Source organism: Hyaena hyaena, unplaced genomic scaffold (assembly GCF_003009895.1).
Source record: "Hyaena hyaena isolate Hyena2069 unplaced genomic scaffold, ASM300989v1 scaffold_45, whole genome shotgun sequence".
Lineage (NCBI taxonomy): Eukaryota > Metazoa > Chordata > Mammalia > Carnivora > Hyaenidae > Hyaena > Hyaena hyaena.
This window is the reverse complement of record NW_024080677.1, coordinates 692,222-719,004: the sequence shown is the minus strand read 5'-3', so window position 1 is coordinate 719,004 and position 26,783 is coordinate 692,222. Positions and strand designations below refer to the sequence as shown.

The 26,783-nt window shown below is 37.3% G+C and overlaps 1 protein-coding gene and 1 long non-coding RNA gene across 6 annotated transcripts in view; one reads left to right on the top strand and one right to left on the bottom strand.

Moving 5' to 3' along the window:
- Positions 1-26,783, bottom strand: part of OPA1 (OPA1 mitochondrial dynamin like GTPase) — an 88,335-nt gene that overhangs the window by 58,960 nt on the left and 2,592 nt on the right. For 2 of the 5 annotated variants that reach the window (XM_039230316.1, XM_039230317.1), the window contains exons 2-11: positions 21,044-21,362; positions 20,287-20,383; positions 18,849-18,956; positions 18,302-18,355; positions 17,577-17,644; positions 9,390-9,500; positions 4,424-4,477; positions 3,439-3,543; positions 1,632-1,718; positions 23-136 (exon numbers count right to left, since the gene is read on the bottom strand). In XM_039230316.1, the coding sequence (XP_039086247.1) occupies positions 23-136; positions 1,632-1,718; positions 3,439-3,543; positions 4,424-4,477; positions 9,390-9,500; positions 17,577-17,644; positions 18,302-18,355; positions 18,849-18,956; positions 20,287-20,383; positions 21,044-21,362 (1,117 nt within the window). The remainder of the gene's footprint in view (positions 1-22; positions 137-1,631; positions 1,719-3,438; positions 3,544-4,423; positions 4,478-9,389; positions 9,501-17,576; positions 17,645-18,301; positions 18,356-18,848; positions 18,957-20,286; positions 20,384-21,043; positions 21,363-26,783) is intronic. The other 3 variants (XM_039230320.1, XM_039230319.1, XM_039230321.1) reach the window with 3 other exon arrangements.
- Positions 1,342-23,351, top strand: LOC120230649. The gene is made up of 5 exons (XR_005528094.1): positions 1,342-1,481; positions 8,278-8,418; positions 15,078-15,148; positions 16,202-16,389; positions 23,199-23,351. It is a non-coding gene; the product is annotated as an uncharacterized LOC120230649 (long non-coding RNA).

The following is a 26,783-nucleotide window of genomic DNA, read 5'->3' as shown; positions in this document are numbered from 1 at the left end:
TCCAGATGGCCTACTGTCCTACCTTAACAGGAGAACGTGTCATCATCTCCCCGGATCCTCGAGGGAATATCCGCGCTTGAGCAATCATTTCCAGCACACTAGTTTTTCCAGCACTCTGATCTCCAACCACAACAACCTTATCACAGAACAAAGAACGTTTATTCAGATTCTTGAAAAATGTTTATCTTCAGAGAGAGACAGGATGAGAGAGCGTGCACGAGCAGAAGGGCAGAGAGAGGGAGAGAGAGAATCCCAAGCAGGCTCCGCATTGTTAGCAGAGAGCTCAACATGGGGTTCGATCCCACGAACCATGACATCATGACCTGAGCCAAAAATCAAGGGTCAGACGCTTAACTGACCGAGTCACCCAAGCGCCCCCAGATTTCTTAATACAAACTTATATTTAATAGATTTGAAATACTGCTGAGGTTTTTTTAGTCTTTTAAAATAGCTACAGCCAAAAGATTTTGAAAATATCATCCAGAAAACAAAGAGGGTTAATACATGTATGCATGTAGAAAATATAAAGAGCTGAATATTAATTGCATCCATTATTTATAACTAAATTTTTATTAAAAACTGGTGCTCAGCAAAATAAGTCAGATATCATGATTTCACTCATATGTAGAATTTAAGAACCTCAGAAGATGAACACAGGGAAAGGGAAGGAAAAATAAGATAAAAACAGAGAGGGAGGTAGACTGTAAAAGACTTTTAAAGTACAGAGAACGAACAGAGGGTTGCTGCCGGGAAAGGGTGGGAGGCCTGTGAGTTAAACGGCTGACAGGCGTTAAGGAGGGCACTTGTTGGGATGAGCACTGGGTGTGATATGTAAGAGATGAATTACTGGGTTCTACTCCTGAAGTCGAGACTACACTGCATGTTAAGTGACTTGAATAGAAACAAAACAAAACAAAACAACCCACAAACATGTGCTAATTTTTTTTAATGTTTTATTTATTTCTGAGAGAGAGAGAGAGAAGCAGTGTGAGCAGGGGAGGGTCAGAGAGAGAGGGAGATACAGAATCTGAAGCAGGCTCCAGGCTCTGAGCTAGCTGTCAGCACAGAGTCTGACACAGGGCTCGAACCCACGAACCGTGAGATCATGACCTGAGCCGAAGTCGGACGCTTAACCTACTGAACCATCCAGGTGCCCCAAACATGTGCTAATTAAACCACTACTTTTAAAACCATATCGCTCCTGTCCTACAAATGTTTTCCACAGCTAGTTTACTCTCTACAGAGACATTTTTAATTCTATGAAATTAAATTTCACCCATTAATTTAATCCACTATTCAGGTATTTTAGTACCATGGATGTTACAAATACAGAATGGAAGATACCGGATAACCTTCCTTCATTACACATAAATTCAACGTGTATATTTATACAATGGACCAAATGGGCCAGTAGACCAAAACAGTCAAACAACATTCAATGCTTAAGATATCATGTGGAACACATAAATGATATTCTACCGGTAAGAAACATATGTCTCTCTATGTGTGTGGTGTGCGCATATGTATAGGTCTATATTGTGTGTCTGGGTATATATGCACACAACTGTTTTAAAACGTAAAGTCTTCTTTTGCTAATGAGCAGGTTCACTATGTATTAACTTTCCACTTACCCTTGGCAGATGATCTTGTGTGTTGTAGCTGGCGTCATAATCAGATAGGACATCAAGAACTTCAGAATACATGTCAATCAAGGATTTCTATAAAATTTTAAAAATCAGTGAACACATTAAAAAAAAATCAGATGTGTCAAGAGGAAAAAAGCTGATAAATCCAAAATGTTTTCCCAGGACTGTACTTTATATATATATATATATAAATACATAGTCATAGTAAAACAGTGTAGAATAAAATTCCACTTCATCTTATCCAATTTATTTTGAGATATATCGATTTAATAAAGTATGTCAATTGAGGATTTCCTAAGCTTCCAATTAAATGCTAAACAAGGGAAATTATGCTTTAGTATTGAAGAACTAAATGCCCAAAACAAAGGAAGAGCATTCACACCGTAAAGCCAAACAAGGAGTCAGGTGACCTACTACAAGGGAATCATCCTCTATCAAGTTTGGTATGTGTATCAGAGGGAGAGGGAGGGAGTGAGAGAGAGTAAGAGAGTGAGAGAGTGAGAGTGAGAGTGAGAGAGAGAGAGAGAGAGAGAGACTGAAGAAAGAATAAAGGTAGAGGAGAAAAATCACCAAGATGACTGTTAAGTCAGTAAGAATGAGTACGTGTATGGTGACGGCTGGGCAGACGAAGGAGGGCGCTGCGCGGCACACACCCTGCACTGCTTCTGTGCAGAACCAGGACAGAACACGGGACCCAGCAAATAACAAGCTTCAAGAAAGTATCTGATGAATGACTCAACAAATAAGTAAGACAGGTGGGGGAAAAAAGGGTTACTGTCAAGCACTAAATAATTAAAGACCAGTTTCAATGCGAGGTAGGAACAAAATGGGTGCTTATGTTTCCTTTCACCTCTTAACACCTCAAAGCAATTAACTGGAAAGCAACTGCTGTGCCCTCCACCACAAAATAAACAAAACGTTCTCAAAACTGTCTTTACCATTTCATTTTATGAGAGAAAATATGGTTTCTGACGTGAACTCTATTTAAACACCTGGACATGACTTTTTTCAATTGCCACGTGTGACTTGTGAATAAAGTCATGCTATTTATCTGTTTTATGCAGTTGTGATTTAGAGTCAGACTACTAATACATGTTGGTTAAAATAGAACTACTTATCTTGGGACCTTGGCTTCAGAATACATATGTCACGATTTATTGTAGGTTTGCTATACACAAGTTCTGTTTACTTATGTGAGATAGAAGTTAAAAATATTACTTCAATTTAATTCAGCACATACAGCCTGGTTTAGCAGGCAATAATAAGATTTAGCTTACTGATAATGGTAATTACCAATGTGCTGATGGTCACAATCCCAGCATATACTTTTCCAAACATTCTTTAAAATGCCTAAGAAATGTTCCAGAAAAAAACATAAATTCTTATAAAAGTAAAGAAAGTAAACTAATCATTCACTAGAAATACAAGTGTGGCAATAAAGTTAAGTCATACCTAAATGTCCATCAAATCACACTTCTGTTTTTATAGCCGTAGAACCCTAAATTACCTAAATAACCCTAAAGATAAACTGGGTATTTCAGAAAAATAAATTGATTCACAAGAAATGATTGTTAAAAGTATGAAGATTTTGTAGGCCTCGTATGAAACAAATGTCTGGAGACTATAATTTGTGAAATGTCTCATATAGAAAGACTTTCCTATCTCCCAAGGATATCAGGTTAGAAAGAAAAGGATAGAACATATCACAGCTTTAAAAACTGGTATTGACTGAACGCACAATGTGAAATGGCAAAGTTACGGAACTAACGAAATTCAGAAAAACTTAAAATACCTTAAGCTTTCTGTGATGGATGCCTTTGTCATCTTTCTGTAATACTAATTTTCTTAATTCTTTGTTCTCTTTTTCTAACCGTTCCAAGATCCTCTGGTACTTTAACTGCAACAAAATAATACCATAATTACGTGAGAAAAAGATGGGTTAATAACTTAATTAAGTCTAACTTTAAATCTTCCAAATTCCTGAAGTCATGATCTCCTGACTATTTAAAATGAGCTGTTTCATTTTTAAAGCTTCTTTGAAAATGTTGGAAGTAAAATAAATTATGAATATTCTCTCATACAAACAGCAGAATTCATTATAGTTTTCTATTATAAATTTGGCATTTTATTTGGAAAATTCTTTGCTATTTACACTGAAGAAATAAAGTTAAGATACTAAGAATTTAAAGAAGCATATTCCTAAGCACATTCTACTGAAGCAGTGTTTCCTATTATATCAAAAAGTCTTCATTATGGGCACATTTGACAAAAGTTCAATTTCTTCCCATTCTCCATGCCATTTTATGTTGTAATTAAAATGATATAAACTAAATAACTAATAGTACCTGAGCATGTATTATGCGACAGGCCCGATACTGATGTTACAACAGCATTAGCTTCCTTAAGTCTTTATAGGAGACAAAAGTTAGGGACACTTGGTAGCCTATCCAAGGTCACAGAGTCAAGGTGTGACCAAGGAGTCAAGGTCACAACAAGTCAGTTCCCCTCATTTTTGTTTTTCATAGCAGTTCTTCTTTAAGATTAGAAGCACAAGATTCACTCAAAACCAGGTATTTACACAAAGGAGTTAACCACACTTACCAAGTTCCTTTTTCCTTCCCTATTAATCAATTTGCTTTTGTATTTTTTTTTTTACATTTATTGATAAGGTTGTATCATCAAACCACTCCATTTTTGCTTTCTTAAAAAATTTCCACATCACCAAACTTAGGAGTATAGCAGAAAATCCCTGGTTTTTTTCTACTCGTCAGAATTACCTGAGTATGCAGAAGTTCTTCTTGAAGCTGGTCAATTTTCTCTTTGTCTGTCACCTAAACATGTAAAATAAATTAATTTTACTTCCATAGGAATGGATTTATATAAAACGGGCAGGAAGTTCCATTTTTTGAAAAGAATTTTTAAAAATAAATACTGACTTTATCTGCATATTTGATCAAAGCACATTTTAACTCTAATGATTAATAAACACCTATCTTCATCACTAAAATTGCTTCTCATAATTTTATAACTTTATTAACAAGTAAAAAGCAATCATTTTCAGGGCGCCTGGGTAGCTCAGTCAGTTAAGCGTCAGACTTTGGCTCAGGTCATGATTTCACGGTTCGTGGGTTCATGCCCTGCGTCAGGCTCTGTGCTGACGGCTAGCTCAGAGCCTGGAGCCTGTCTTCGGATTCTGTGTGTGTGTCTCTCTGTCTCTGACTTCCCTACTCACGCTCTCTCTCTCTCTCTCAGAAATAAATTTAAAAAACATTAAAAAGCAATCATTTTCATGATGCTATTCTAGTGATTTCTGATGAATGGCTTGTTCGAAAAAGAAGAAACCAATATACAGTTAGTACCGTTTTTGTAGGCTGTTTTGTACTCAACCACAGGCATCTGATGCCTGGACAAAAAGGGCACAGATACCTACAGAAACGTGTTTGGGGAACTTATACATGCTATCATTTATAGCTAATGAAAAGAATTCCTTGGTCATAGTGATATTTTAAGCATATATTACCCACTTCTACTCTGTAAGTAGGAAGTATTTAATAAATGCAAGAACCTGTATTTTCCGAGCTTTACGTGGAGCCAGATGCTGGTTTTTAAATTCAGTTCCAGTGCAGGATGTGCTAGCCCAGAATACAGTGAATGCATCAGTAGCAATAAAGTTGAATAAAGCAACTAAAATTGATTTAAATATAAAACAAAAGTAGGATAAAATCTACAGCTATTGTGAAAACTACTTCCAACTATTATTAATGCCAATAACTCTAAGATAAGATACCCCAACACAACATAGAACTTTACTGCATTATCAGGCTATAGTCACAGTACAATCCTAAATATAAAACGCAATGATCAATTTTAATTAAAATGATGTCGTTTATGACAAATCCACGTAACTGTGCTCTGACTCCTGGGTGAGGTGCAGAAGTTGTCACACTCATTCTTTCAAAGGAATTGTCTAATTTCTGATAATCAAAACTTGTAAACATGAATTTATTTCATAGGAGACAAAACTCAAGGTAAAATTCATATAAGTCCTTCTTCATTTTCATTCAATGACTATTCAAGCAATCAAGACATCATGGTAGCAAATATAGATGAAAAAATTCTAAATGATTTGCTTATTGAGGTAGATATTAATAACTCTTATCCATACAATAAAAAGCAATTTTGCAGTTTTAATTCCTATTTCCAAATACTTTCTCAAAATATGTGCAAAATTTCTTTTAAATAAAAATGACAGTGCTTGCTACAAATGATATAAGTATATTACGTTTTCCTTAAAAGTTTATGCCTAAAAATCTCCAAATATGACTCAGTAATTAGAAGAGAATATAAAACAAATTTTGTATTGCTGTTTCCTCATTCTTATGTAGCAAGCAGACACTTATGGAGAGAACATTTTTCATTGGACTGTGTTTGCATAAAGTGGACAAGAATTATTAAGAGTCGCCTAAAATGTGAGGAAACAAGCAAGTTAGGGAGGAACCAATGACCCAAAGAACAAAATCCTGAAGACCAATGAAGAAATAGAAACTCCTTGTTTCCATATGGCATGTCATAATACTGTAATAATGCACTCATAAAAATGTTGTTAGGCACATTAAATTCCCAATTCATTATAAAATGTACTTGGATTAACTGCTTTCCATTAAATACTCATCTGACTGCAGCTGAATTAGTACGAAATGTATAAACAGTATAAACTGCTTTAGTTTTGAATGCATTTCATGACTTCGTGAAATATATCCTAAATTACAATAGAAAACCCAGTATTAGTCTACATCTGGGGCAATTGTTAAGAGACGAATACATTACATAGAAAGTTAGAATGCTTACTGTAAGCCAAGGGCTATAAAAGGTTAAGTTGGTAATGTGGGGAAATGAAATGGGTATATGTAAGGTTAAAAGATATATATATGTATATATATAATATATATATTATATTCTTTATGCTATTATTAGTATTTAGTAATGATGCCTGTTAATATTTTTATAAATTCAGATTTTTAGGAGTGTTTAGATTTATCACTTGCCCTTCTGGCATAAGTCATGCACAGTTTTATCAGTATGCTTCCTATCTGCTCAGTTTAATGGAACCTCAAAACTAACATCATATTAAAAGATAGGTGGTGGTGGAATCAAGAATTAGACCTAATATTCTCTAGGAAACAAGATGAAAACCTTTAGGTTTACAAAGTAAATATTAAAGACACTGAGAAGATACTTTTCCATATTGTCTTAAGGGAACAACACACGCTTTTTTTCAAGTATCACTTACTCAATACCCTAGCTAGCAATCTGGGTACACTTCACATTGAGGCACTTTGCTGGTAAAATTCAGCTACTTACGACAGTTCAGTTCTTGTCCTGTTGTTTAACATACTGTTTGCATTATAAAATTTAAAACTCACCCTGACAGAAATGGGTATCAATGGTCTTGAAACCAGAGCTTTTCTACAATTCCAGGGCTGTGAAACTGATGGAGAAAGAGCGGAATCCTCCGCAGAAACAAGCTAAAGCTGAAAGAGAAAAACCTTTACTAGCTCCTCACAAAATCAAGCCTGATTTTTAAATTTTAAGTATTTCTTCCTACTAAGCCATTGTGGCCATTTTGAAATAGTGAAGCACATATATACAAAGGGCTCGTAAACATTTCCGTGTATGTGTGTTATGTCCCTGCAGGAGCTACAGGGACAGTTTATTAGCTGCTGCTAGAAGATGAAAAATGAAGGCCTACATGCATTTCAGGAAGGTAAGGAAGGATGATTAAAAAGCGACAAAAAGCTGTGGCTTTGCACCTCAAGAACACCTCACACGACCGGAGGAATGCCACAAATCTCATGAATGAGGATTCGGATGGTGAGGAGAGTGAAGGGCTGGAAAGTCACCTGTGCACCAACTACAGGGAATCAGGGGAAGATGTAGTAAGGGGGAAGGCGCCACACAGAAGAGCAGGAATTAATTGTTTTTAAAGTTCCATTCACCTTCACATGAGGTGACTCCAAAGTGGGCCTGTTTGGTGCTCTACTAAATATGCCTTAATAAACAAAACAGACGGAGGTACAGTCCTATCAGTTGCTATTTTACAAATGGGGAAGATGAGGACTAAGAAGTTTAAGTGGATAATCTGATAATATTAGAAATGAAATGGTATCGTGAAACCCGAAAACAGGCTAGAAAGTAGGCCTCCAATGAACAGTAACCTTGGGCAATGTAGAAAGCGAACACTATTCACTAGTAATATCCCACAGGTTCAAAAGTATATTGATAATCTTAAACCATATCTTAAAATCTTAAAATGGAAGGCAGTTCTATGGGACTCATTTCAAAGGATTTTACCATCATGAAACAACGTAAGAACAACTTGCAGCTAGAGCTATCCATATTTCTAACTAACATACCAGAATACAGTAGCTCCTTCGCCTTCTTTCTGTAACAAAGCTAAGGAACAGATGGTTCGCTTTAAGCATCCAATTTGTTAGAATATTTAAATGGCACTTCAACAAAATACAGAACAGAGAAGGCTAAAGCACCATTTAAAATAAGCCCTTCCTTGGTTTAACACATCTACTTTAACTTAACCAAACAGGAAAATAACTTATTTTCTATTTCCACCTAGGTTGTTCACTCGCTGAAAGCTAAATATTACAGGAGTTGATTCCACAGCCCTGGAATTGAGAAAAGCCAGGAAATGACACTGAAAAGATAAATGAAACTATGAGGCATACTCTCAAATATTATCCATCACCAAATGCGTGAGGTTAGTAAGCAAATTTATTGCACCCAGTCATTATCTATGGTATTGGCTGACTTCAATTATCAGAACTTACAGGAACCTAATTAAATGGCTGAATCCCTTTTCCTGAGTAAAATCTGTATATGGCTTTAAACCTTTCCTGATCTAATACATGCAACATAATTAAGCTGATGTCAAGATCTCAGAATATAACTTTAAAATCACTACATTCATTTCATTTTGACTCAAGTCTCTTCAGAACATTAACTTTGAGATCTACGCCATAAGATCATCTAACAGCCAAAAGCATACTTTTAAGGACCTCTTGACTGTACATATAACCAAACATTTGCATAGATTTATGCTGACTTTTATTAGAATCTGTTCTTTAGCAACCTGAATTATATCAACTTTCCTATGTTCAATCCTTCAGTCATCCAAGGTGAAAATTTATTTGTGCTGACTTCACGATTGTGGAAAAACTTAATGAGTCAATCAAGGTAAAATGACTTCACCAAAAATTTACATCAGAATAGTTTTTCTTCTGTAAGAAATAACAATGTTTTCTGCTGATTCATTTTACAAAAACAATACATTTCATTCTTTAAATAATTTAGATTGTGGTCATCCACAGTAATCCCTTACATTTTAGAAATGAAAACTTGGGAGAACCACAGATAAGCTGGCTACAAACCTAGGATGACTCAATAACTAGACCAAGTAAATCACAATTCATAGTAATTCTCTAAATACAAATCCTTGCTCCCTCACAGATCATCTCATTTTCAGAAAATAAACTCCTATGTTTAACATTTTGGGTTTGTTTATCCACTCCAGGAAAGTTACATATTTGTACTATGGATCTTTCAAATCTTTACTTTGTCAAAAATAATTTCTCATAATCAGAGTCCATGAAGGGATTAAGATGACACGATCTTGGTAGAAATGGCTGATTAATGTGAATACATCAGTAGCCCCCTTAAACCATCCATCACCTTGCGCTTCTGTTGGGCATAGCTCGTGCTATATTGGCCAGCGGCTCTGTGCGCTTCCTCTTCATGCTCTTGAATTTGCTGTTGTAAGAGAATGAGCTCACCAAGCAGACCCTGCCATGAGTTTACAATGAGGAGAAGAGGAAAATTGGGGAGGAGAACAATGTTAAACCAAGGGCACAAGCAAGGAACAGATATAAGTTAGGGAAGAATGGATAGCTTATTACAAAAATGGAAACGCATTTATGTACCTTTAGAAAGCCACTATATATTAGGGCTCTGTACCACATTTCCATTTTTCCCCCTCAGTAAAATTAGATGTCTCAGAAATATAAAACAGCAGTTTACAAAGTGTAAAGAAAATGCAATGTGGCTGACAGCTGTACAAAATGAGCCAGATATATAATATCAATATATAGTAAAACCTTGAATAACGGGAATGCTCAAGGAAAAGTGGTATTGTAGTTAACAATTTATTATGTCAACCCTTATTTCTGAATTGCCAGTATGAACTAGTATATGCTCCTGACTTGATACATAAGGGGGGGACATCTTTTAATTCTCAAAAAAATGAATGGAGAATACATAATAGTTTATTAGATCATAATTCTGTATTTCTTCTTTGATATCTGATGCCTTCAATAAAAGACCATAGACCCTCAAAACTATTGATTTGAGTTTCCAAGCACCAAGTTAATCAAGGTTTTACATTAGTTCATATTTTCTACATGCCTATGCATATAAGTTTATCTGACTAAAATTTAGGATTCTCTTTTTGCAAATTAAAAAATAATGTTTGAGGCACTGTTTTAACTTCATACAACACAAAATAAGTAGTCTGACTGAATTTTCACTTTTTATGAGCTGTTCTGACATTCAGTAAAAATGGCCTCTAAGAATATAAGTATGAATATATCAATTACTAGAGCAAAAGCACTATAAAAGAACATAATTAAGATCTGGAGATAATACAGTTATTACGAAAATTTAAAATAAAAAAAAACCAGTTTGGACCTATGTACAACACAATCACCATTTCTATATTTAAAATTCATTCCACTTAAAAATCACGAAATGCTAACTAGTGCAGTTTTTATCGCAATGTATTTACATGTGCCAGGATACCCAATACATGTCATTTTCTGTATAGCAGTTTTAATTGCTGGCCTATTAGATAACAGCCCTCAAGGAATGTGGGAAAAAAGACAAGAAAGAATTGAAAGTGTCACAAGCCTAATATTTTCTCAATCAGACACCTCAGTGAATGAGGCCACTATTTAATCTGCACAGGCAGAGTTTTCCGGGAGAACCAATGGACCCAATTTTTGCCGAGTTATAAAAATAAAAAGAGCCAGGAAAACTAATACTCGTTAAAATCATCTAAATTGGGAGTTTCAAATAGCTTCAGAGCTTTTTAAAGTAATTGTCCAAAATATTATATTTCATATAGTACAACCAGAAAGTTTCTTGAAATACTGGTTAATATTACATTCAAATTTTAATCAGTAGACTCATCCAGAGGCTTAATAACGTACTTTATTAACCCAAAGACGTCTATAAATGAAAGTTTTCCGGAAAAGAAGCAAATACAAATAGGAAAGCTACTATTATAGTAAGACACTTTAAGTTAAAAGGAAGTATTAGCAAATAATTTGGGGAATTTTTATTTGATTCTTAGTTTTAATACATTAGGCCATGCCAACAATAATGAAACTGGTTGACTTACTATAAATCAAAGGATAAGACTAGTTGATATTTCTGTATGACAAGTGAGAGAACATCAAAATGGCAAGTAACATAACTGAACTGTCAACATTTGTTTCCAATTTCAACAGAAAACACATTTATAAAAACCTGTGTTTATCTTTAAAGATGTATCTCTTAAATTAAGACGTTATGGTCATTGACATACCTATCAAAGAAAGACAATGCCAACTCACTACCCTCACTACTCTCATCATTTACCTGATTATCTGTCATTTTTTTCATTTTCTGTATCATTGCTTTTCATGAAGCAGAAAGCAGAATAATCCAGCTGATTTTTAGTTATTTACCATCATCACTTCTAATCACCTGAGTGTTTAGTCGTCTCAGAGCAATACTCTTTTAAAGGTTTCCTGTGCTGGCTTATAGAGCAGTGTACCTGTGCTGTAATTAGCATACCACCAGTATTCTGTCTTATAAGATGTCAAAGCAGTGAGCAAATATTCCACATTTCTTAACTACGCTTGCTGGTCTATCAGGTACAAGATTCTTTTTTCCTTACAGCTTAAACATCCTTCCCTAATCCACTGCTTCAATCTGTATACAGATTATATGACGAATACTTAATATCTATTACAAGAAAATGCCCTCTTTCTAGTGACACCTCACTTTCCTTCCAAGTCAGTTACTGCAGCACTATTATGTGAAGACGGTTGAAATTAACTGTTACCTCCTAAAAAAGGTAGGAAGAAAATAAGAATTAGACACGGAGAATGCTATTTACACTATACTACCTGACTAAAGGAGGTGACCTCTATCTAATCTTGGACATTGAATTTCACCCTAAACACGGAGGGACGGGCTGTACAGCTTCTGAGCTAAGGCCGTGTGGAGTGAGGAAGGGCAAGAAATGGGTGTAACTGCTGTGCAATACACATTCTGCAAATGCACAAAGTACAATTTGTTCTATAAACATTTTCCCAAGCTCAGGTAGTTTTCTCTCCAGAAACAGCACATAATTCTGTTAAAATCATATATGTTGCATATAAAACATGGTAATTGTCAATGACGATAAACAGTAAACATAATAAACAGCCACAGATGGTGCACTCTCTCAAGGTCTCCTAGTTACTGCCAATTTGACACTGCGTCTCTCACGGTCTCATATTTCACATACAGTACTGTCAGACTTTCAAGAAATTTTAACATCAGGTCAAGAAAATCAGTGGTAACTCCAAAAACCAAAATATCAACTGAATGTGCTGTGAAAATCTAAAAGTTAATGAGTTTGATAGGAGAGACTTTAAATAGCTTTAAAATTATTTGTCATTCATATGTGAATACATTTAAAACACTATATTTTTAACAGTGTTTTAAACATTCCTAGCAGAGCTGGGCCCTTATCCTGTTCATGTATGTACCTAGTACCTAGAATAACGTCTGACACGTTAGATGCGTGCTCTAGCTGATACCTAAATTGGGCCTGAGCACACATTTACTTCTTGAATGAATCAAATTATGACCTACTTTTACCTAATAATGCACACAAAGTTTCCAGTATAAAACCCAAACTGGGTTTCCGAACAAATGTGTATTCTGTACATAAGCTACACATCAGCCCCATGATCCATGTTCCAGTTTTCAGTCCTCAGAACAGACTCCACAGAAATTAAGAGGAAGAAATTAATCAAATAATGTTAATAGGCAATTAACTGGTGCAATAATTCAAAATGAAAGGAAATAATGATCACTGTCATCAGCATTACCCTAATAGCCAATATTTACTTTTATTATGTGCAGCTCTTGTGATAAAGGGCATACAAAATTCTCAAAACAATCCTGTCAAGTAGGGTTCCCCCTTTTATAAAAGAGGAAATCAGAAACTCAATGAGTTTGATCTCTTTCCAGATCACGTAGCTCAGAAAGCAGGAAGGGCACGATCTGAATGCTGACAGTGTGACTACACGGTCTGCACCTGATACCATCCCGTTGATGTGACTGTTTTATTATTTCCAAAGTTGCTTTGATTCCATCAGGTTCAAGCCACGTTTACAAAAGGAAAAGGGTAACAGTGCAACACATCAGAAGGCATACTTGAATTACTAAGAAGACGGGCTGAACTGAGTAGTCCACAGAGACCTGAAAGTCTGCAAACCTAAACTATTCGCTACCTGGCCCTTTAAGGAAAAGTGTGCCAACCCCTGCTTTATGAGTTTTAGAAGTAACTTGGGTTCAGAAAAGAACTTTACGACAGTGAAGACTTCTCTCCCCTTCCTTTCAAAAATATTCCTAGGCATTAAACTACTTTTTAAAATTCAAACAATTCTATTTGATTAGCTAAAAATAACTATTTTCCTACTCCCACTAATACATACATTACCGACAGTTACTATCAGTATTACAATTTCCACCAAATCCCTTTTATTCTAAATTGTGACCTAAAAACAGTATTACGTACACAGTATATAGTTACTTAACGTTTCTTAAATGACATAAAAGTACAGTGTGCTTATGAAGGAATAAGATGGCCTGTTTTGCCATTCCACTTTTCTTCCTGCAGATCTCCCCTGCTTTTCTTCCTTTGACCCCTCTACTTACCACTACTACACTCTGGTGCACAAGTGGGTTGGCTTCCTGGCTAAGAGTCTAATCTAGTACAGTTGCTAGTTAGCTGCTTAGGAAACTTAAGTTTACTGATTTGTGGTTACTTGATGGTGTTGGTTGTGAGAATTTCATTTTGCCCAGGTTACAACAGTATTTGTTGTAGGAGGAGCCCTAGAAATATAAATCCTACTTAAGCAACACTGCTTCACTGCAGTTTAGAACACCAAGCACGTGTACCCCCGTCCCATTCCCGTTCTCTTCAGTAGGTGCCAAATATCAAAGGCCAAGAGAAATCTACAGGTAATCAGATCAAAACACCTATTGTATAAAATCTGGGGGCCTATTTGTTGGCATTAATGAAATTTATTTACTTAAATTAGCCTCTCTTTTGCTGTGATAAATCAATCAATTAATCTTGCTAAAAGCTCTGCTTTATCCTCGGCGTTCTGAGAACAGAGATTTTATGACAGAAACAGGCCATTAAATAAAGAATGTAAACCAAAGTAAATAGCGTTTCCTCTGGCATCTGTTTTCTTGGTTTAGGATATAATTCATGGAACTAAAACAGTTATGGAAGTCTTCACGAAGGAGACAACAGAGCTAGGCGTTAAGGATGAGTAAAAATTAGAAGAGGGACGAGAGAGATTTCAGCTGCAAGGTACAACAGAAATAAAGCCACAAAAGTAAGAATTAGAGTAGCATGTAAAAGGAGGAAATTTAATTACTGTCTAATAACTATATTTAAAACAATAATTCTACTCTTCAAGACATAGACTTTTAAAAGGTCCGTCAACTATTTTCTATAAATTAGCAATGCATTTGTAACCTTCAGAATGACCATGTTGCTTACTTCTGTGAAAGGCTTATGAGCGATCAGAAACATGGTAAAACAGAGGCACAGATACATATAAGGTCTCATTTAATTTTCACTAGAACAGACAATCTTACTGACTCCAAAAAAGAAGATTCACTAAGTGGTCCTGTCACCTGTCTATGCTATGATCAATATAAAGAAATCTGCAGATTTACAAATTACTCATTAAAACAGGCTCACCACTTCAATTTTCAATGGCCTTCAGGTATTTCTGAAGGTCTCCAGGTCTCAAGGATATTATTCAGCTCACACGGAGGGTTCTAATATTTTTCTCCAGTGGATACAAATTAAAAAATTTTTTAACTAAAAGCATTTATTGAAAAGTGCTCTCAATAGTTTTCCATGTTTTTAATTTCTTGATAATACATATCTGAACTTCTGGTCAACATGATGTACATACCTTCTGTCTACAAGCTGAATGGATACAGATCCAGACAAAATCAAAGAAACTGATGTTTATGTTAGCTTACGCAGTATTAGGCAGAAATATATGTCTTTTGCTTTTTTAGACTTTCTGAAGACCTCAATTACAACTTTCCAGAGCGCCTAAAAGTCCAGTGACCCCAACCGGGAGCCAGAGGTAGGCAGGTCACAGTGTTATCCATTCTGTCGGACTTAACTCAAACGATCTGACGTGTGTGCTCTCAACTCCGCAACTTTCACTTCAGTTGACTTCGCAGGTCCTAACTTTCTCTACCTAGCCACACTCTCCACATGTGTTTTATTAGAAAGGAAACTATTTTTTAGTTCTAGTTATAGAAATGTTTTCAGCTTATTACTTAAAAAAAAAATTGGGTTCACATTTACTTTTACATTTCTAGTATAAATCTGGCCAGAAATTTTGGCATAAACCAGACAACCATTAAGCTAAGGTATGACTGCTTAATGTATTCAAACTCTGAATACCACCTTCAATCTGGGACCCTCAGACACCATTCTGAACCAATCAAAAAAGTATCAGCTAATCTCTGGATGTCATCCTAACACCATGATTACTGCTCAAATTTCCAAACTTAACGTTTCAGAGTAATTTCAAAAAGGCTTCTGCGAAGGAAGTCTCTACTTCCATGCTCACATTCAACCACTAATTTGTAGATAAGTCTATTAAAGTCAGTTTATTTGCATCTTGTCTGAGTGGTTCATTATCTTCAAGTATTATAGGTAAAAGTCAAGTCTTGAAACACATAATGTGGCACATTAACAGAATTTAAAACCACTAGTTGAGGCTGGAAATACTTTTCTGTGTAGTAAATTTTTATACTAGCATTGGCTACAATTTAATTTAGCCTGTATTGAAAGCAGCTTAATTAAAACTCTAGATTTAGTAATAATTGCTGAGTTTTTAATGGGCAAGATAATGATCATAAATTATGAAAAAGTTAAAAGGAAATAATGTATGAGGGTATTTACCTTCAAGCAAAGTAAATTATGAAATAAAGCAATAAATTTGCTTTCATGTCGATTGTATAAAATAAAATCTGTGAATATAATTAAATTCCCAGTGATCCATTCTCTTGCTTCTTCTATTTTGCAGAGCTCCTGATCATTTGTTAATTATTCATTTAGCACTTTAGCATGATTGTAAGGAAAGTATCTGAGTTAGACCCTGAAACATGTTTCTCATTCGCCAAAGTGATCCTAGACCATACCGGAGAACCATACCAGAGAACACCAGGAGATGCAGACCTCGCCCACCTTTTCTAGGCGAAAAGAAACCACACTGCTAAAGCTGTAAGAGGGGCTCCTTTTCCCCTTTGATCAGCGCCTCTCGGCATGTGAAATCTACCTGCATTTAGGGCCAAGGCTTCGGTTCAAAATAAGGTGTGTATAATAGGCTAATTTCTATTTAGAATCCTTCCCCCCAACCCCCTAGTAGCATGAAGAGTCAAGAGTGTCCCTTTGGTTGAAATGCCAATGGAAAAGGTATTAAAGAAGATCGACTTAAAAGGCAAATACACGTACATACACACACACACACACACACACACACACACACACACACTTTAAAATAAGTTTTCTCCCCCCAAAAAAGATCTAGTTAAAAGGCAAGAGAAAATTTTTTTGGAACTGTAGAATTAAACTTGGAATATCATGTAAAAAGTTCAAAGATAAAGGACAAAGAGAAAGATAGACACCTACACATAGGAACTCTTTTCTTTCTGCTTTTGAAATAAACAAAATTACTTCCTTTCAATTTACGAAAGCCATAACTTTCAGTATAAAAGCTACATATTCCATATTTAATTTTAAAATGTTCATAGAACATTTTTTTCAAATATCTATTTACCTAAATACTATTTTTTTAAAGGAAAACTTGGAGGGAACCAGTTAACTTACCAATTCTAAAAGATGAAAAAATGAAGACTAAGAAAATGTCAGGTTAATAGATGAATGTAACTAGAGCAATGAATAGGTTATTTTAATTAGCAGTTCTCCTAAAACTTTCATGTGGATTTTAACAAAGTACTGAAATTAACATACCCTAAATAACTCCATATACAACTGCTGACTTCTAATGTAACAGAATCAATTTATCCCCTAATAACCCATTTCCTGTTCCTTTAATATTTCCCTTAAGTGTATGCCATGAAACATTAGTCCCTAGAATATATTTCATGGAAAAAGGGTTCTGTTGCTAAATATATATGGAAAACTCTGTACACGTTGACCTCTCCTGGGATTTACAACACAGAAATCCTAGGGGAAAGAAAAGCCTGCTTGTTTTACTTATATCAGCTTTCCCCACATATATTTAACAACAAGACCCTTTGTTGAAGCCAATCGTTCAAACTAGTATTTCACAACATATTTGAAGGCAATAGGCTTCTCCAATTACATTTCTAGAACTCTCACACAGTACCTTTTACTTTGTACCAAGATTAACACCTCTACTTAGATGCTTTTATATTTGCTCCTCAGATGTTACCGTTTTCAAACCTTTCAGGTAGACAAAAACTTTTTTAACTCTTTCAAGACTACCTATGTGAAGAATTCTCCTTTATACTTACCTTTCTATAATGCTTGTCACTTTCAGATCCATGATCTGTTGCTCTAAATGCTGTTTCTCCAGGTGAACCTTAAAGATAAATAAGCAGTCCTTTAAATTCTCCAGTGAGGTCAAGAGGCCAACTTCCAAATTATGTCTAGTTAATTTAAAGGCAAATGGATTTTTATAACAGAACCACTTTTGTGAAAATTAAAAACAATTATTATTTTTAGGAACATATTGGTAACCTAAGCAAAAAAACTTTTTAAGTATTATAGGACATGTGTAACCTCTTTTAAAAAAATCACTGAAAATCACAATTAAACAAGACAATCTTTGATGAAGATTATTTTCCAGGAGAGTACTTACTGCCGTTACAGACCACATACAGTAACAAAATAAATTTAAAATGTCAAAGGTGACAGGACAGATGACACAAACCAAAATTACTGTTCATTTCAACTATCAGAAACAATCAGATCAATTTCAAGAAAATATTTTGGTTAAACAAACTTTCTTTTTAATATTTTTAATCTTACAGATACATCCTTAGGAATTTTAGTTTGACTGCAAAATAATTATTTTCTTATTTTCACCTGTAAGATAAGGAATTTGCCCAATAGAGTTCCGGAGTTTTAAAATTCAGCGTAAGCAGCATAAATTTGGTCTGCAATTTTTACTTGCAACTAGTTTATTAGAAGCATTTAAAAGGCATGTTAAGGTCAGCAAAAATGTCTGTTTACACACCTAACAAGAGAAGTAGGTCAGAAGCTCCTATGACTTCACTAACCAATTTGTGACCTGTGAAGAATCAGCAAAAGGGGAAATAGAAATGTAAAATTTGACAGGAATGAGCAAACAAGTGTCTGAGATCTCAGAGTGCTACCATGATAGGGTGTTGATTGGGCAAATATGCCACGATAAACCTTAGTAAATTCTACTCATTATGGTCCATCATAATTAAATTTGTTTTAAAATCACCCAATTGGTTCTGACCAATTATGAAAAGCAAGCACAGAGGAAGTCTCATCTACCTGTCAGGAACAAGAGGTTTTTTCCCTCACTGACTAAAGCCACGTATGTTTAACCTCTTACAAATTTTCATTTTGTTGCACTGACCAAAATTTAAAACCACTGAGCAACCAAACTTTGTGTGTCTTTTTTTCAAAAGCCTGTTTTCATTTGTACTAGATGTTTTCATCTAAAAACCAGGAATGAACAAATGAATACATCTTAGTATTTTTCCTCTGGGGTTTCTGACATTTCACGTGAGATCAAACAGGTCCTTCCTTACCTGTGGTGAAAAAGTCCTTGAGTAAACTGAGGCTCTCAACAATTTTGTCAAAGTCAGGGGCCAATTTTGCAAGGTCGTCTGAATTAGGAAGTGCTTTTCTAATTTTCTCTGGAGAAGACAAAAAAATTTTCAGAATAAGAATCTGACTATTAAAACATTGACAAAACAGAAATAATCATCATATACAAATTTAAATTAAAATACTTTTCCATTTTTCTCCCTATTACAACTACAATTATATCTGAAACAATGTATTATTGTGATGATACTCCATAAGCCATGAAATGCTTTTAAAGACCCACCAAATGTATGGCTTAGATGGATACTCTTGGTTTATAAGTTAGATGCCATGAACTATCAGTACTGTGTTAACAATGTTAATGCTGTACTGGAATCATAAGTACTTTTAAGGAGAAAGTCACAGCAAAGAGGCCAAGAATCAGAGAAAAAATTGAAAAACACCTGTTTCATCTTCAAGGGAGCCCCACAAAACAGTTATCATCAAACCCACTTTACAGCTGGGGAACGAGGGCACTGAGGTTAAGTAGATGGGCCCGCACAACAGCTAAGAAGTGGGGGGTCAGGCTTGAAGGCTGGCCGGTGCAGCTTCAGAACCCAACCCCAAGCCCCGCTCTGTGGTGCTGGCAACTATGGCAAGGTAAAAAGCTCTCCACGTGAGGATCAGAAAGACATGGAAAGAATGCTATAGATCTCTCAGTGCGGCACAGTTTCATCTGTAAGAGCTATAAGTATATGCAGAGAGTAATTCCACGCCCATATACACCTAAGAAATTAAACAAAGACTAAAAAGAAGACTGAGGAAAATACTTTCATTCAAAAAAATTTTGTTTAAATCACCATAGCTTACTGGCAATCAGAACTATTGAATATACTTTTTCTCTAATCTACCTATTACAGAAAAAGGAGAACAGTACCAGATGATGGGAAGAAATTACTAAGGACTCTAGCAGGCTTTGAGGGACTTGGTTACAGAAAGCAGAAGTCACCAAGGTATACACTAAAAAATAAATAGTCAGGTGGGCTATGGCGCATCTGTTTCGGGTAACAAGACAGAATGCTGAAAGTGAGGTCTAAAAAGGCTGCTTTGGTTAACAAATGTGTTGGGCAACAAAGAAGCCTAAAGTGCATGTTCACTATGGCCACATAACTTTTAAAAAGGAAACTAAAATGTTAACCAGATACACAGACTAGGTACAATCAAAAGAAAATGTCTAGTAGGATAGTGGTAGCTATGTGAAAGTGATGGACGACGGGGTTATTTTTTTCCTACCAGTTTTTTCTTCGATATTCAATTATTTTCAGCATTAAAACTGCTACACAGTGAACTCGTAAGTGAAGAAACTATTTCAATACCACTATTCCTCTTTCCCGAAGATATGACCCCTCAAAAATGTATTTTAACGTTGATGATACAAACCTAAATCGATGTACTCATCAATCTCCCACACAATGTCAGGCACAATCCATTTATAGTCACTAAGGTCAGGTAACATATCTTTCCACTGATCAAAAGTCTAAAAAAAAAAAGAAAATATGTCCATCAAGTGTTCCGAATGTCATACAAAAGATAAAGGAAAACTGCCTTAATTTATCTAATTAAAACATGCTAATCTACAAAGAGCGATATACTATGTTCAAAATTTTTTGAAACAAAATAGCCTCAGTTCCTCTGAAGACAAATTAGTAGGCAAGCGTATAAAACATGTAAATTGTCCCTTTATTAAATATGGAAAATGTAAAAATTCAAAATATATTTATTTCACACAGGTTTCATGATTTAGCTAAACAATACTGTGGACTAGAAGAAAGACAAACCAGGGGTCAGGATACCTTGCCTCTGCTCCCAAAGCTGCCAAAAAGTGGATGTGTTAGCAGACACCTACTTTCCTGTCTGTGCTACTAAGTGGCAAGCTGAAAATCAAACCTAGGTGACCTCAGCCCACCCCAATGCACCTTCCACTAGGCCATTCTCACCTCCTATAAGGATAACCAAGATTCCAAGAGCATTTTCCTATTAGCAACATTACAATAATTTGGCACGTGGCAGAGATACACAATAAATTTTTAAATACCTAACTATATTGTCCTGCACTAAAGAAAAATGGTTTGCATTATAAAACCTTCAAATAATCATGCTAAAAATAACTGGAAAAGCAGCGGAAAGTTACACTCACCTTTTTGGCTGTATAGCCACCGCCAACAGCAGATCCTAGTATGAGATACCGAAGTTTCAAGAGTCTTGCAGCTAATCGCGCTGGCCAAAAATTCCTGCGAGGCTGGTAGCCATACTTCATCGGAGAAAGCTTCAACTTACGTAATGGAAGGTTAGTTAAAGAGGAGAACTGATGAAATGATGTCCTGAATTGGGGTCTTTGAAGCTTTAGAGTAGGATGATGTGAATGATAAATACTTCGTGAAACCAGATGCAGTTTTTGTAGTGGTAAGCTTCCTTTGATTCCAGAGCTATGTTTCACTAAGGACTGGCAGACCTCACTGGGAAAAAAAATGTGAATGGGACAAAGATCAGACTGGGTAACAATGCAAAGGAAACGATATAAAAAGAGCAGTTTGTGTGAGAAAAAATGCACATGGGCACATGTGACCAAGCACACTACATCACACCATAGCTCACACTACCCATCTACTCCATGCCAGGTACTGCTGCGGCACGTGCTACCTCATTTAATCCTGCTAAAAATCCTATGATGCAAGTATTAGTATTACCTCCATTCTACGAACGAGGAAAAGATGGTGCGCACGCGCACACACACGCGCACGCGCACACACACACAAATAACATGTCTAAGTGCACACTGAGAGAAAGATTCAAACCGAGGCAGTAGGACTCCAGAGCCTGCCCTCTCATTTACTATATGTGGGCTACAACAATCCCAATCCACGGAACTGAAACTGAAAAGAAAAAAGGTGGAGACTTATTTTATTAACTGCTATCCAGCGTCAGTAAAAGTGAAATCAAAATGAACGCAAACCTGCTTTCAAACACAAAAACGCCAGCAGCTCAGAACAGCTCTTCCTTGGCCTCTCCTCTATGTCTCAGGATCCTGAGACAATCCAGGGATGGAAATTAAGGAAAAGTCATTAACACATAAAATACCTGGCTGCAAGTTCTGAGTACAGTAAGATTAATTAAACAGTAATGAAAGAAGATACTAAAGGCAACATCCTACAGACTGAATGTCTGTGTCTGCCCAAAATTTGTATGTGGAAGCCTAATCCCCAATGTGAAATATTTGGAAGTGAGGTCGTTGGGAGATAATTTGGTTTGTTTGTGGTCATGGACATGGTGCCCATGTGTTGGGATTATAAAGAGATGAAGAGCACAAATCTCTCTGTCATGTGAGGACACAGAAAAAAGGTGGCTGAACCAGGAAGTGATTCCTTCCCAGACACCAAATACGCCTGCACTTTGATCTTAGAGCTCACAGCCTCCAGAACTGTGAGAAATAAATGTCTGCTGTTGAAGCTGCCTGGTGTTCGGTAATTTGGGGAGCAATAAGGCGATCGTGTATCAGTTGCACAGACACAAGGGAAGACACTGAAGTGAGGTGGCAGCACTAAGAAAAGAAAGGGAAAGGCAGATACCAGAATGACGGACTAGACACAGGAGACAAGGGACAGAGAAAATAGCAATCCTGAGGTGTTGGCTGGGAGACTAAGATTACCACTTACAGATATAAAACAATCACGAGCCAACCCAACTGGAGGAATAGCCCACGGTTCTGTAGCATTTGGCCCAAACTTCTTTCAACTCTATCCTCACAGCCACTCAGTAGGATAAACTCCGGTTCCAGTCCAGTTGCACTGCTTACTCACGTGCAATCGAGGGCAAATTACGAATTTACCAAAGCCTCAGTTGTTTTTGGTCTGTTACAATGGGATTAAATCTCCATCAGAGTTACTGTCAATAACCACGAATTCAAGTATCTTCTTCTCAGACCATTATCCCCTTCACTACAACCGCCTTGGGCCCTATAGGAGCAACCAAGTCATGGAAACTTCTTTCTTCTCCCTAACCTATTAGTCTCCACCTTATCTCTTTACCTACTTAGCCACCTTATAAATTCCCTGGTTCACAGTCTTAAAGGCTCTTTTGTAAATACTCTAAACTCCCTTGCCCCCTGACTTTTTGTTACACTTATTTGGCAACGCACAGACCCTAGATGAACCTTATTGTCACTTTAAGCCTGTACCCCGGGAATGAAGCATTACTGAAGAAGATCACACCCAACTGGAGAGACGTCTCAGCGAGGCCCTAAAAAGAAGCGTGGCCATCTTACTTTATCAATTCATCCTTCCTCTCTCTGCTAGGGCTATTTCAGATGTATCGCACCCGCCTCTACCCTCCCACATCTCCCCATGCTTCCTCCGACTCCTGGGAGAAAATGGAAGCCATCAGAGGGACACTTGCTGTTGCTAACCTACCACATCGACACCCACCCATCTCCCCACAAGCCCTGTAAGATCACAGTAAGTATCTTCCTCCTTTCACAGGCAAATCCTTGTTCCTCTGAGTTCCTCCTGCCTTTTCAGGAATCACTGGTCAAGTCTCTGTCAGTTTAACAGAGAGAAAGACAGACCCCAGGTGGCTGCTCCATAACTACTCTACTAAAAGGCAAACCAACCTGATTTCCATTTGTCTCACTCCGGTAAAACGGCCCCGAGTGCCCTGAAGGCTTCCAGTGGGCACCTGTTTTCTCGATTCCCGTTTTCTCCCAGCAACGTCTGCCAGTGCTGACACCCCTGCCTGTTGGACCGCCCCGGGTCCCAGCAGTCCCTAGCTTTACTCCCACTCACCGGCCACACCTCTTCAGGCACCTCCTCCCCAACCACCTTTTAAATGTCGGGAGTTCACGGGGCTTAGATGTGAAGTCACTTGTCTTCTCAGCCTACCCACTCTTCGCAGGCAACCTTATCCACACCCATTTCCTCAACTGTCATCTACATACCCACGTTTCTCACAACTTACACGTCTAACACAAATAGTTAAGCTCCAGATCCTTGTGTCCAACTGCCTCCTAAACACCACCCCTTAGACATCAAAAAAGTATCTCAAATTCAAGATGTTCAAATCCACGACCTCTCCTCCCTCCCCCCGAACCCTGGCCCTCGCCCAGGACTTCCTGTTTCAGGAAACAGCATAAGCACCTATCCAGTCGCGTCAGCCACAAAACTTGGGCTCCGTCCTGAAACCTTCCTCATTCTCCAGTTCTGGGACTTCTACTTCTCACACACCTCCAACCCCCCGATGGCCAGTCTCCACTACCCCCGCCCCTACCTGCGCTTGCTGCAACAGTCTGGGCAGCCGTGTTCTGCACAGCACCACCAGGGCACTCTTCTGACATGCCGACCTGATCACTGTCACTCGCCTGCGTAAATCCCCTCAAAGTCTCCTCCTGCATTTAGAATAAAAATCCAAACGCCTGGTCTACACAGCCCTGCTCTCTCCCTCTCACCTCTGAGCTCTACCCAGACCAGGTTTCATGGAGCTCCTGGATCGCGCCATAATCTTTCCCATCTCGGGGCCCTGAGGCCCACTGTGCTCGGGCAAACTTTTCTACCTACTACCTCCTGGTACTGCTGGTAGCTCTGGTCACAAACGGTTTCACCTCAGCATTCCCTCCTCTCTTGGCATCTACATTCTAACTGGGGTCCCCCCGCTACAGTTCTCAGCTCCCTGTGCTTTTCTTCGATGCACATAAAATCTGTATTACATAATAATGTAATTATTGGATTAATATTTGCCTCTACCAATAAACTGCAATCTTCATGAGGCCAGGGAGGGGTCTTGTCTGTCTGGCTTACCACTGCCCTTCTACGGCCTAGCCCAATGCTTCACAAGCAGTAGACACTTAAGAAATCTGCTGAATGAACATACGTTCTTGGGAAAGCAAAACCAAAACAAAACGAAAGGCGAAAGAAGCTAGCAATGACCACAGAGTAAGTGCTCAAGAAATGTCATTCCAGCACTAACTGCCCTAACCTCTACTAATGTGTCAATGAGTAGCCCTTTATCCCTCAAGAGTTCTTTGCTTTTGTAAAGAAAGGAGTTAATCTAAATATATATCCAAACAGATAAACTCCAGACCCAAGTAGTCATATTGCTAAGACGTTTTGGCTTTTCATTATTTTCTTCTTCTTTTATTTCCAAACCCCTTAAATTCCTGTTTCCACAACGGTGGCAACAATAGCTGTGAGTGACGCCAAGAAAAGGAGAGTATTTGGTTGTCCAAATCAGGAACCACATGTAAAATGTTCTTCAATTTAGTCCCTGGAAGAGATAACTGACTCAGAACAAAATCCTAGTACTGGGGAAGGTATCCTCAAGAATTATTTCCAGAGCTTCCAATTCATGGTGGTGCTCTAAAAGATCAATGCCCAGATGGGAGAGACTCTTTTCCCCATCAGGGTCCTCTTGAGATACACGTAAGAGAGTAAAAAGAGGAGAAGAAATTGACATTGACTGAAGCACCATCTGGGGAAAGGCTGTGTCACCCTCTACCCCATTCCAGTGGTGCTGAACGTTAACACTTGCCCCCAGGATGAACAACTTGGCAGGGAAGAGCTAAAGCTCCTGGGGGGCCGGGGGGCGCTCAGGGGTGGAGGGGAGGAGTGGCAGCAGTGGGGGAGGGGGTCTTCCCAGAGTAGGCCCTAACAACACTGGTGTCTGTAATGAGATCAGTTTGCCTGCCTACTCTCTAAAAGCCCTAAAATGAAACCTGCTAGATGATAGGGCCTATACCTAAAACACCAAATCAGCCTGCTCATTCAGGGGTAACCCACACATGGCAGGTCAACCATTAGTTCTTCATGTTTAAATATGATGAGAAAACCGCATTCTTACAGAAAACCAGTTCTTAAAATGATGACCAAGATCAACAACATTATGAATCCTGGAAAAGGCAGAGGTGTGAAATTCTAATTAATGTTCTCAGGAGGCTTCTTCAAGATATTCCAGATATAAAATAAAAGCAGGCTTTTGCTAAAAATAGTAACTGAAGAACACAAACTTTACTGAATTAAATTACGTTTAAGACATTAATAAACGTTTGGGTGGTAAAGGGTCCAACTCTTGATTTCGGCTCAGGTCATGATCTCATGGTCTGTGGGATCACGACCTAAGTCAGGCTCTGTGTTAACAGCACAGAGCCTGCTTGGGATATATTCTCTCTCTCTCTCTGCCCCCTCCTGCTTGCGAGCTCATATTTTCTCTCTCTCAAATTAATAAACTTGAAAAAAAAGTTTAATAAATGTTAAAAAGGAATTCATGGAAATCAAAGCTGTAATAGCCAATTAAAAAAAAAAAAGGAATAGCAACACCAGAAAATGTATTAAAGAAATTCTTCAGAACTTGGAACATAAAGAAAAAAAGGTGGAAACCATAAGAAAGAAGTTAAGTGACTCAGAGGAGTGGTATCCAAAGTGGGGAGGTATGTGGGATGTGTTCCATTGGATGCACAAAATGACCCACTGGGATTCAGGAAGAAAGTACCAAAGCTTCTAGATACAGTATTTTTTGTATCTCATCCTTCAAGACTGTGTTAAGGGAGAATTATAATGTAAGTCATTAATTAGTAAGAAGATATATATAAAGTGTATACATACACATACGACGGTACATGCCTATTTTTTTTTTTTAAACAGATGATGAGTATTTTGCAAATCATGGACTTCCAGGATCAATCAAAGAAGACCAATTCATTTAATAGAAGTCTCAAAAGAAAAAGAACAGGAAAAATGAAAGGAAAAAAATAAAGAAATGAGAAAAACTTCTCAGAACTGAAGAAAGAATCTTTTTACCAGAAAGGCCCACTGAGTACCAAGCCAGATTTGGGGTGGAGGTTGTAGGGGCGGGGGTCATGCATGGTCAAAGCCTTGAGAAATTAAAGATAAGGC